Source organism: Malaya genurostris, chromosome 3 (assembly GCF_030247185.1).
Source record: "Malaya genurostris strain Urasoe2022 chromosome 3, Malgen_1.1, whole genome shotgun sequence".
NCBI lineage: Eukaryota > Metazoa > Arthropoda > Insecta > Diptera > Culicidae > Malaya > Malaya genurostris.
In genome coordinates, this window is record NC_080572.1 from 269,829,190 (window position 1) to 269,842,360 (window position 13,171).

The following is a 13,171-nucleotide window of genomic DNA, read 5'->3' on the forward strand; positions in this document are numbered from 1 at the left end:
GTTGTGACTATGTTAGAATTAAATTAGGATAAGAATATTATGTAAAAGTGATGCTACGGCGAAGAAAAACTTATGTAAACTGCCTTAAGAAATAAACGTATTTATGAAAAAAAAAAAACAAATAATAACGTATTCTAAACAAAAAAAAAATTATCCACCAACTTCTCATGTCATTGCATTTTCCCTCAAAAAAATTCTCAAATTTCGACGTGTTTTTGACCAAATTTGAAAAAACCTACCATTTCATTGATACTTGATTTATTTCTTTCACTGTATCACAGACAATGCTGGTTAGAGAATAAACATATATATTACAAAACTTCCGGTGATCAGAAGTGCACACCCGTTCGATCCAGTTTGACTAGTTTCCCATTACGCGTGACAGTAGCCTCGGGTTTGATTCCAGTGCAGACCCGGCGAACACTGCCGTTCACGCTTGGCACCTTCATAGGTGCAAATATAATACTTGGTAGGATCTGGATGTGGGAAATAGACCTGCTTGTCTGGATCGTACACTGAGGGACAGTCTGGATCCGGAACCAGGTCGTGACAGTAGCCTTTACGTTGATCCCAGAGCAGTCCTGGTAAGCACTGTTGTTCAAGTTTGGAGCCTTCGTAGGTGCAGATATAATACTTGGTTGGGTCTTGATGCTCAAAATAGACTTGGTGATCTGGATTGTACTCTTCAGGACAGTCATCCGTGGATCCAGCACCCGGATTCGAAGTAGTACTAGAAGATCCGGGATTTGGGTTCGCGGTAGCACTAGAAGATCCGGGATTTGGGTTGGAAGTAGCACTAGAAGATCCGGGATTTGGATTCGCAGTAGCACTAGAAGATCCGGGATTTGGGTTCGCGGTAGCACTAGAAGATCCGGGATTTGGGTTGGAAGTAGCACTCGAAGATCCAGGATTTGGATTGGCGGTAGCACTCGAAGATCCGGGATTTGGATTGGCGGTAGCACTAGAAGATCCGGGATTAGGATTCGAAGTAACACTAGAAGATCCGGGATTTGGGTTCGCGGTAGCAGTAGAAGATCCGGGATTTGGGTTGGAAGTAGCACTCGAAGATCCGGGATTTGGATTCGCGGTAGCACTCGAAGATTCGGGATTTGGGTTCGCGGTAGAACTTGAAGATTGACCACATTCAACATTCCAGCTCCAATCACAGTATTTCTTAGCGTCATTCCATAGCAGACGGGGGGGACAGTCTTTCACCACTAGTTTACCCCAATTGCACATCAGGAACTTACTGCAATCAGTTGGATGTGGATAAAGATGTACTTCGACTGGGTCATTGAGTTCTGGACAGTAATGACTGTTATCCAAGCAGTATCCTGACGCAACGGCCAGCGTTAGAAGTATGCTGACATATTCTACAAAAAAAAACTAGTTTAGAATCTGAAAAATAATTACTATCTAGGGAACAATTACGCTTCATAGCTCACTTTCTACTGATCTCAAAGGAACTGGCGATTGGGTTTCATTCGATGTTAGTTTATATACTTCACCCCATCAAGTGCTTATAATTGAACTATCAAAATCCATATCTCGATTGACCATGATTGGACAAATTATGACTCACTCAACAAAAGCTTATCGCCGCGTAACAAATCAAATTAGATTTTAATTTACGAAATATTTGAAGAAGTTTCTTCAATATCACGTGGATTAAAGACACCATATTGGGCCGAATTTTTATGGATGCTTCTTATTTTAACATTCAAACTCGGATGAGGTCTCTGAAGCGTTCCTTGCACTAAAATGATTGATTGATGAATTTACAGTTTTAGTAACTTCGCGTAAAATTCGCGTAAAAAACCGCGTAATTTCGGAAATTCGCTGAAAAAAACCGCGTAAAATGCCCATAAAAACAATGTCGCGAACAAAAAAACCTCAGTGTACTTAATTTTTTGTTCGTATAAACATTTTCGCGTACGACACATGTAAATGCACCGATAAGTAAAGTTTAAAAATAATCTTACCGAGCGATGACGTTCTGCCATTAGAACCAATACCTTATCAGAATGTTGCTTTACTGAATCGTATCTCCGACGACGGGGGTTTCAGTTTCAAGTATTTGAGCTCATTCAATGAGATAAATCCAGTTGAGTTAAGGGAAGTACAACAAAACGACGGATGGTTCTTCCCCGCTGCCTTGTTTACGTGGTTTAGTGGAAGAAATTACATCTTTCCAGACATTTATTTGAATATCTGTTTTAACACACCAACATGATTCTGAAGTAATGATAAATATTCTGATATTTTACAACAGTATGTGTGTGTGTTTCACCTATCTCAAGCTCCACTGTCTGGTTGCTGGTTTACAGAAAAAAGATGTTGCCATGTGTTTTGTTTATACATGCAAATAACTTTAGTCCAGGACTCAGGGAGGTGTTGACTCAATCGAATTTGGATGACACATTTCGTACACAGAGCAACTCGTGTGCCGAGGTCCCGGTTCCATCGATCAGCCCCGCCTAAATAAAATGTTTGCATCAAATGGATTAAAACATTACAGAAAGACATTCGAATATTTGAAATTGGCAAACAATCAACGAGTATTTATTTTATGTTTTGTATGGATAATTAACATTTCCTAATCTTATCAATACTCGAGTTTACATCCAATATTTAATTTCTTGCTGTATCGAAACATTTCAAACTTCAATGTTCTGAACCAGCCAATTACACTCTTGAAACATAGTATGAGATTGCAGACTTTTGAATATTTTTTCTATAGACACACCTGCATAAAACACTTAGAATGAGAAAAGAATTATTATTTAGACACAAAAAGTTATTCTTACGTCTTAATTTTGCTTTATGCATCAAATTATATAAGGATGATATGCAAAATGCTAATTTATGTAATTTAATTTATGGAATTTGTAAGCAATTAGTTATCGCACCTTTTGACGACCTATTTTATTATTCTACACCAGCGCTTTCAAATGTGTATTTCTTTATAACTGGAGTTTGTTGAAATGTTGATTTACCGATTTTTGAGAATAGATTTTAAATTGCTTTCGATATTTGGGAGTACAATTTTTGGTTATGCCTCACTAACGATAAAACCCTTCTTGGCGACATACAGGTTTGTAAATCTGAACCGTTTTTGGTGACTCCGGCTTAAAATGGTTCATTCGGGTTGCCACGAGTGGAAATGGATTGCCTAATCAGCTTCGACAGCTTCTTCTGATCTGATGCGATTATTCACGTCTTGTGTCGGAATTCGCCTAGATTTGGATTTCAGTGCGAACTTTCTCATCAGACGACTCGGAAATGATAGTCATTAGTTAGCGTGTCAAAAAGATATCTATTCTTCGGGGGGATTATTGTTTGGCGATATACAAGGTCCTTGCGTTCCGACAAGCTTTAACTTGTGCTAATAGAGTATACCTCTGTACGTAGGTCAAACATATTTTTAGTGTACGAGAGCGGTGTGTTTTCAAAGACTAGACCGTTGCTTCGTAGATACCAGTGAAGAGTGTTAGTATGTCTGCGAACCTTTGTGATTAGAGGATCAAAGATTTCATTAAGATTGGCCTTCGTTACAAAAAAATATAACTCTTGCTTAAGAAACGAATACACATAAACCTAAAGAAGGTAGTATAGATTCAACCGAGCAAAAATAGCGATGAAACATACAATCAATTTGCGTCTGAGATCGAGGAATTTGAACTCACAGTTGACAACATCAACATAAAAGTGGTCGTTCATTGAAACGTGAAGTACAACATATCTCATATTGGAATTGTTTCGCAGTGCAGTTTCGAAGACTTTTGTTTCGACGGTTTGTAAATTGTAACTGAAAACACCTCATAATACCAAAACACGAAGTCGGATCGAGAAGAAATTTATCTTGTCACCTACAGAATTATAAGACCCTTCATTTGAATCCAAGATTGAGATAATCGGGGTAGCCATCTCAAAGAAATTATTCCATTCTAGTACATTTGATTACAATAACTGGTACTAAAAACTTCTAATGACAAAACATTCTTGAAATTGTGATTTTTCCTCTAATCACCCAGTAATTCCGAAATCTCTAACCTAATCTAATCGAAATAAAACTCTGTAATGTTAATATTGGATCCAAAGCCCTTCCATTTGAAAATTAGCGTATGAAAGTCTGTGTTGCCATCTCTTCTTAAATTTAGTGAATATATTGCTCAGTTTGTGCACTTACTCGGTAATTCCGGAACCATAGTGTGATCGAGATAAAAATTCAAATTGAGACGTTTCATTTGGATCGAAGTATTCAATTTTGATTTTCGTCTAGATCTCACTACGGAATCTTCGCGAAAATGAGTGCAAACACCGGTTTTTTCAGTCTCGACGCACTGAGTCGAATGGTATATGAAACTCGGGCTTCGGTTCAACAGTAAATTTTCATGGTTACCGTAAAGCCTTTCTATATGAGAAAGACAGAAAATAGAATATTTCTTTTATGCGTAGCGAAAAGTTTTCGAAATGTTCAGTAGTTTGATTATATTAAAAAATCGATAAAGGGTGTTCCAATCAATTTCAATTTGTCGCAATTTTGTTTCATCGCGCTGATTCCCTTTCTTTATTTTGAAGGAATGTGTGCAGATATTTCTCCAGGTGTAAAAAAGGCGGGTGGGTAATGTCAAAGACATAACTGGATGTCGTGAATACGAAAACAACTGAGATGTTCCTTAACACTTCCGAATATCAATTAGTTGATCAATTGTATGAATAATGCAAGCATTCCCCTTTTTCACATTTTTTGCAAAAACAAAGAAGGGTTCACTTTATCTCGATTACTGTGAATTTCACACAGTGAAAAGTGCACAAATCTAATCAAACAGTTCTAGATTTGCACTAAACTGAGGATTTTATCTTCGATTTGCGAAGACCCTAATAGTTCTTTAGAAAACTCTTAGAGCCATTAGAATGGCTGATTTTGTGTGATGCTCCCCACAGTTGGCCTCTTTTTGTTGTTTTTTCAGCAATGCAAACGACTAGCAGCTGTGGCGTAATCGCTCTTGTCGGAAGCGAAACTAGCTTTGCAAACGACACACAATACATCTGCTCGCAGTGCCGATAGAATCAAAACTGATCCAATTTTTGTTAAGAGGTTTCTTTCTACGTGATTTCCCTTGTAGCTTTTTCACTAATGGGCGGTCCTAACGGCTATAAAAATAGCAGCATTTTAATGTCGATTATTTCATTTCGGATTTGCATTTCATTGAAAGAAACTATCAGGATGCTGTACGGGATGCATTCCTGCCTTTCAGAAGGACCAAATTGTGGAACTCACTACAATATTTAGCACTGTTCGGAACATTTTTCTCGAACGATTTGTTGTACAGCAGCAGATATTTTGTTATCTTCCTCAGAACGCGTTCTGATTGGCTGGTGTTGACATGGGTCAAATGGGACAGGTTTTTCAATAGTGTACTGTTGAAATACTTCAATGCTGTTGCTATACACGTTTAAGTTGAAAAATTTTGAATCCAATGGTAGTTAGGTTATATAAATCCTTTCACAGATCACTGGGCTATGAGCTTTAAAAATACGAGAAAGGCAAACGCGCCTTATGAATTATCCTCTTTGATACTCGTTTATAACAAACATTTCTGAAAAGTTCAATTTTGAATTATTTGAGATTATGTCACACAACGGAAAATTTTATCATAAAACTGTGATCATATTTCTAATGGCATGTAGTAAAAATTATGTTGATTCGTTAGATACAACAAGAGATATTCACTATCAAAAACTCATCACTCTCTCAGAGGGTACATTTTGAAAAGGCGCCCCATAGTAAAGTAAGTCGTATTCACGATAAAATAGCATCTAAACAAGAGGAGTATTGTGTAAAAATTTTGCTCGAGCATCATGAAAATTCAAAGTACTTGCTCGCCAAGTTGCCGAAATCGTTGAATGTGGCCAAATAAACTGTCGATTTACTAGAAGTTGATGAATCCGAATCGTGAAGTTCAAAAGAACAAGTCGGTCAAAAATCGATCGTGGATGCAGCTAACGAAATTTGATTGCAACTACTTGAACAGAAATATTATACTCAAGATTTTTTGTGCGAATTTTTAAAATTATTCGGTTTACTGCGGAAAATTTTTAATTTTCAAAAGTATGCACCTTTGTATGAGAATTTTCAATGTTATGCCGATTTTTTCATGGCAGTTTTCGAAGTTGTGCGGTTCGTCTTGTCTTGTTTTAGAAATGCACGAAACGTCGAGATCATTTTTTCGTTTTTTTTCTAATTCTTATTTTCAGTTGAATTCCCAACATATCTGATAAGAAATTTTGTTTCTCTTGACTTTGCGATTATTAAATAAGAATTTTTATGCAATTGTTTAATGCGATACACACTTTGAAAAACCATGAAATTCATTGAAATAAAAGAAATCCTGTTTTAATCCACCTAATGGTGCTGTAAGGAGTGTATCGATAAGTAGTTAGCAGCATTCAAACATTTATTACTCTGAAATGGCTTAATTTTTTGCAGCGTGTTTTGCGGTGACATGTTTGTTTACATATCAATAACAGCTGCGCAATCGATTGGTTTCGGTACGGTTTATCGTTTCAATGATGAGTCGAATTGATCCGGAAACGCGAAAGAAAATTCTGCACACTTGGTGCTCAGAAAGTGGTGTCACGTACAACGAAATTGCAAAACGGGTGAAAGTGCACCACACCAGTGTCAAAAATATTATCGAGAAGTTCGGTAAGACCCTTTCCATGAAGGATTTGTCCCAATCCGGTAGGAAAACGGGTTCCAGCCAGCCCGGCCGGACTTAAAAGTGGTTGTATTCAACCCACTCAGGAAAAACCCATCGGCGTCGACCCGGGATTTGGTCAAGCAGTTCAACACAAGCATCGGAATGATTCAACGGATCAAAGTTCGGAACTCCCTGAAAACGTACAAGAAACAGAAGGTGCCGAAAAAGTCCCTGGTACAGCAAGTTCAGGCCAAAACAATAGCGCGAAAACTGTATAACCGGATTCTACAGAATAAAGACGGATGCATCCTGATCGACGACGAAACCTACGCCAAGGAAGACTCTCGAGCGCTGCCCGGACCGCAATATTATACGAAATCGGTATACCAGGACCTGGACGACGCTGACACCACGGTGGCGATGGAAAAGTTTGGGCAGAAGGTGTTGGTCTGGCAAGCAATTTGTACCTGTGGTTTGCGGTCGTCGATATTCTTCACGAAGGGCACAATTAACGCCAAGGTGTACGAGGAAGAATGTTTGAAGAAGAGAATGCTGTCACTGTACAGAAAGCATAAGGCTCCTCCTCTCTTCAGGCCGGATTTGGCTTCAGCCCACTACGCCAACTCAATTCTACAGTGGTTGTCAAAAAATAATGTACAATTTATGGAAAAGGACATCAACCCACCGAACTGCCCGGATCTTTGGCCAAATGAAAGGTATTGGGCAATTGTCAAGCTGTCTTTCGGAAGGAAGGTACAGTGTCCCAAAACATGCAGGAGTTAAAAAAAACTGGACAGCTGCCACCAGGAAAGTCACAAAAGTAACTGTGCAGAATTTAATAAAGAATGTCAAGTCCAAAGTGCGAGCGTTTCACAGAAACTAGGATTTTCTTCAATAGAATCAGTGAAATGCATGAAAATGTAATTTTTCTACAATATACCGAAAACTGATGTCAAAATATGTTTTTTTTCACTTTTTTATTCAATAATCAATGTTGTTAACTACTTTTCGATACACTCCTTAATGCCTTTTGTCATATAATTCATGTTTTCATTATTGTTACTAAGGGATTCTTAAGAAAACTTTTCTATGAATCTTGATTGGGAACAAAAAAGTTTGTTTGACTCTTTTATTTGAGTCTAAGTTTGTGAAAATGGACTTAGCTGTTCCTGAGAAAAGAGTCATGAAGAGAGTTCCGTTTTTGAGTTTTCGACTACTATTTCCGGTATTCTTGCAAATGGGAGCTGGGAACCGGCATACCTGAAATCGGTTCGTTTAGCCAGCAACTAGCATAACCTATAAATTGAAATAGTTTTGAATCTAATTTAAAAGGATTTTTACGTTCTTTGCATTATCGCTCTATATGACCAGAAGAAATGTTATACTCGCTACCCTGTATTTCCGGAACCGGAAACCGGATCTGGGTAAAATTCAACCTCTACTTATGGAAAAATAACACTTTTCATTTGAATCTGAGTTTGCAAAGATCGGTTTAGTCGTTTCTGAGAAATTATAGTGATTTCCGGTTTGGAGCACACGAGTTTTTTTTTCTGATATTTCCGTAAGAAGGTACGATGATCTGGTTCACTCAAAGTCAACGTATTTTGTCATAAACCAACCATACCTGCCTAATTGAAGCATTACATGGCTATTTGAATGTATTTGGATGAATTTTGCGTGTCATGTAAAAAAACACCCTTTTGAAAATGGAATTTTCATTCTTATCAGCCTGTAATTCCAGAACCGGAAGTCGTATCCAGATGAAAGGTTGTAAGACCTTTCATTTGAACTTACGCTTGTAAAAATAAGATGAGCGGTTTCTGAAAAAACTATTGCAAATTTTTAGTTCATTTTTCTAGATGGAATTCTCGACGTTTAAAGCATTCCTAAGATATTTGGCATCAAAACATTTTTTCTTGGATTTGGAAAATCTCAAATTTTTCCATGTCCGAAAGTCGATTGTTACAAAAAAATCATTTTTCGAGTTTACCCCAAATCTCGACATTTTATGCGTTGCTAAGATATTTGGCATTAAACAAAAAAAAAATCGAATCTCAAAATGTTTTCAAGTCTCAACCCGATCAGATGGTAATAACAAAATAATAACAACTGGAGTAATTTATTTCAGAAATATTTTGTAACAAATTTAGAAATATTTTCGGCTGGTAAGCTGTTAATGTAACAAAAATCAGAACAAGAAAGACTCTAGCGGGAACCAAATCGTAACAGACTTTGGAACGTTTATATCACAATTATTATTGAATTTGATATAACTACAGAAGTCCTAAAGCAGAAATTTATAAAAATAGTTGTAAAAAATTAGATAGCAAATTTAACACAGAAAAACTATATCCCAGCTAACTGATTTTTTTATTATATGAATAAATTATTTAGTGATCTGATTTCTTCTTTTAGTTTTTTGAAATTCTGATCATTATATTTCGATATAAAGCTACGGAAGAACTCATTTTTTCAATTCATGAACTTCATCATGAGTCTAGCGAATGAAAATAAAACATCTTTACTGATTTTGTTATTATATTGTTATCATAAGTTTTAACTTTCAACCGTTTTCATTCGTTAAATATCTAAAAATAACACAAATTGTTGTACATATCAATTGTTGATATACTTGTGTTATGATTTTGTTATGTGCATCTGATCGGGAATATTAGTCGATATTTTTTCAAACAAAGTTTTGTCGGTATAAATCAGGATCTTGATGTTTCATGAATTTTTGAAGTCATTTGGTAACAGAATTTTTTTCTATGGTTTTGCGTTTTTTTACGCAGATTTTCGAATTTTCATCGTTTTTTCGCGGATTTTCGAAGTTATGAGTTTTTTTTTGCGCCGTACGTATCGCGTTGAAAAGACCTCAGTGTAAAGAGTCACACTTGCTAGTCGAATGCAAATTACAGTCGAAACAAGTGCTAATTCAACATAAAATCAATACAAATGAAATTTTCCGCCATTCGACTTTTTAGGTCTTTATGAAATGCATCGTATGAGGGATTCGGTCACGGGTAGAATTAATTTTCGCGTGTGTACGTATCCTTCGCTTGAAAAATGAGTTGAGCGTATACGACTACTGGAAGAAGAAGTATAGTAGTAATTATCAAACCCATTAAGCTGTCGAAGTTCGCAAAGGAATACCTCATGTGGCAGGCTAATTGTTATTGTGGTTTGAAGACATTTACAGCACGATCGGGACCAGTGTCGGAAGAGTCATGATCAGAAAAGTTAATCTCGTGAAAAAATCAGTTCAAACAAAACTCAGTTACTGAAAAAATAACTTCCGAGATTCTCATTCATGAAAAAAGCATCCGCAAAATTCTAAACCTCGGAGTTCACCAGTGTTTTTGTGTCAGCGAAACTCGATGACAAATTTTCACTCACAGATAATCCACACAATATAACTAAAGAGACAATCGAAAGAGAGAATAGTCTCCGATGATGTTTTGGTTCGTGAAAGATTTAATTATTTTATTTCCCACAATAAAAATGTCTCTGCTGAATAAATTCGCAACTGAGCCGCATCTGAGAAATCATGACTGCAATATCTTTATTGCACGAGGGGTGTTTAATATAAACAACAATATTTTTTTCTTACATTTCAAATAGGGATTATAGCGACGAAAAGCTGTTTAAATTCCAGCTGACTGATTATACTGCACTATTTAGATTAAATTCAATGAAACGCTATTCAGCATGAATTTTATTTATAGAAGTAACAGGAGCGCAGCATTGTCAGCATGTCTTGAGCACACAGTAGGCGCAGCTTTTGAATGGCGTGTTTGAATTGGCGTAGCGATAGCTTGCGCTCCTGTTACTTCTGCGTATGATATTTAAGCTAAATTAGATCATATTTTTATATGAGCTGCATAACATGATTTGTGATTGTTTTTATTGGTGTTCATATCATATCTGATATATTCAATGTGTGAACTGTTTTTGCATATAATCGAGGAGAATGTTCGCTATTAAACTTTTTACAACTGATTTTTTTGTCATGTGAAATCAGTTTCAGTGAGAATCGCGTGGTCAGAAAATTAGGTTTTGATTTTTCCCCTACACTGATCGGGACTATCAACTTGGAAATTTATGCTTATGATTACTAAAGTAACATAACTGGTTAGTTCTATTTTGGGAAGATTCGGCATCTTGTCATTGAATTGTCAGATGGAACGTCAGAGCTCCGTCCTATCGACAAACATATTTTGCATTCATAAAACAAAAGCTTAAGAAAGACAGTTGTCAGCGTCAGTTGTCAGTGCGAGGCAAATCGATAAATATTAGGTGGCGAGTAAAATGACCAAAAGGGTCAAACGAAAAATGCGGCGATTCGCATTTGCCAAAAAGGAAGTCTGAGTGAATACATTTTCCTTAATATGTATGAGTTGAGTTGGGAGACGTAACAAGTTTTGATTTTTATTACAAACCAGTTTGACCGACATTCCTATTTGACCAATTTTGTATTGTAACCAGAGCTTAAAATTGTCACGCATTCTCAATGAAAGAAACCATTCCAGCAGTCTCATTTTCAATGTTTTACTGTCTCATTCGTAAATGACCGACACCAGAACAAACGAAGAGAGACGAAGCATTTTCGTTTCTCATCGAAAAAATGAGAGAGCATGATTTCCAACGTCACTCTTTCCTCTGTGACAAGACGAAACCAAACTAACATCTTCAGGGAGCAACAGCAGAATTTCAATTCTCATTCTTTCATCGATGTATTGAAAATATGTTACGCTTGGCTATAAAAAGCGACTAAAATATGGCAAATCGAAGTAATTACATCTCAGAACTTCTTTGGAAACCAAAACTACTACAAATTCTAGCACAAACAGTTAAAACTTATTGTGAAACCTTTTTCTGTCGTTTTCAATTCTCACAGCTTTGGTTGAATATCGACACTGCATACTATGGGATTTTCACTGAAAACTGCAAATGACTGAAAGGGCAAATGAAAGAAAAAACACAATTTTGAAACTACTGTCCCACTTATGTCATTGACTGGACATGGATTTCGCTCTCAGCGTTTGCAAGCGAAGCTGAGAGTGACAGTAATTTCTTGTCATTTTCGTCTATTTTTCAGTCATTGAAAATGACTTTTTTTTAGCTCTGATTGTAACACTCTTTAAGTGACTAAAATAACAACTTCAAAATAGTGTTTTAGCATTTTTGTTGTTAAATCAAACCAGATACGTGAATACGTCGTTCAACTGATGAGTAATCAGGTATTGTCTTCGATTGACAACCACATCAAGCATTTTGATGGACGGTAGCGAAACCAAATATGTACCGAGCTGATAATTGACCATTCTAAACTCAATTGAGTGGGGGAAGGCAATAACGATCCGGTCCGCTTCGAACGGGAAGAATCTCGAGCGGAAAAGGATGCGTCGGTGGTAATGGGGATTGAACTCATCGTTCATGAAATCGAATGCGTTAGCACGGCCACTTCCGCCGGCATTGTCGTTGGTGCGTGAAATTATTGCACTGTGAGCCGTGGAATTTGTATCGTTGAAATATCTGCGGTGCATCGGCAAACAGGAGCGCAATCGATGCTCGGATAATGGCCCCGCTGCGTATGCACATTCACACCGGGACCAATGATAGAAAATCGCCTTTTCATCGTTCTGTTGCCTCCGCTTGCCACCATCCTTCCGGAGGATATCACGTTTCGGTCAACTGAACTACCAAAGCAAAGCCGGTTTCTCTTTTCTGGCTCGTCAGGTTGTACGATTTAGGTCACCGACTACATTCGGAATAGCGTCCTCGAACGGATATTTAACGCATGGGATCGGTTTACTAATAAAATGTGTCCTATTCGAGGGATTCGAGGTTAAAAGTTCGTTCCAAAAAACTATAACCACTCGTAACTCAAATGCCAACCCTAAACAGCGAGTGAGAGCACATGTGACGAAAAATTCCGATAAATCTATATGCTTTATGTCATTCAAACAGTGGTGTTTTTGTTTCCTCGTTGGCATCCGTATCGACCAGAACCAACAAAACATTCACAACTCCAAGGGGAGATAAACAGAACTATTTACGGAACCGAGTGCATACCACACACCGCACCCTTATAAACTGCCGGAATGTGCTATTGTCACCTCGAAGCATCAATATTGCATATTATTTAGCCGCGCAACACACAACCATTTTTTCTGTTGGAAATTTTCGTTTGTTTGTTCGGAACGGAAATAATCATAAATAGTAATAAACATTCCCACCGAATGATCGTGATGAAAGTTTAATATTGGGTCAGTCTCAGCCCTGATGTCCGGGATTTTTGACACCTCTCTCCCCTCCGAAAATGAAGCTCCCATTACCGGTAGCTCCGTTGGCTTTGATCGAAAAATGGTTCACTGTTTCCACCACTCACCACTCGGACCATGCTCAGCTTCGGCGAGATAACCCGCAGGTCACCGGGTTTTCGGTGGATCATAATATTTAAC

General features: G+C 37.4%; 1 protein-coding gene across 1 annotated transcript; it reads right to left on the reverse strand.

Annotated features, from left to right (window-relative positions):
• Positions 1 to 241: 241 nt before the first annotated feature.
• LOC131437476 (probable chitinase 10) lies at positions 242 to 1,467 on the reverse strand. Its single transcript, XM_058606849.1, has 2 exons — positions 1,432 to 1,467; positions 242 to 1,373 (listed from the first exon to the last, which is right to left on the reverse strand). Exons 1-2 carry the CDS (start codon positions 1,436 to 1,438, stop codon positions 373 to 375), a joined length of 1,008 nt encoding a protein of 335 aa, XP_058462832.1. The 5' UTR covers positions 1,439 to 1,467; the 3' UTR covers positions 242 to 372.
• Positions 1,468 to 13,171: the final 11,704 nt, after the last annotated feature.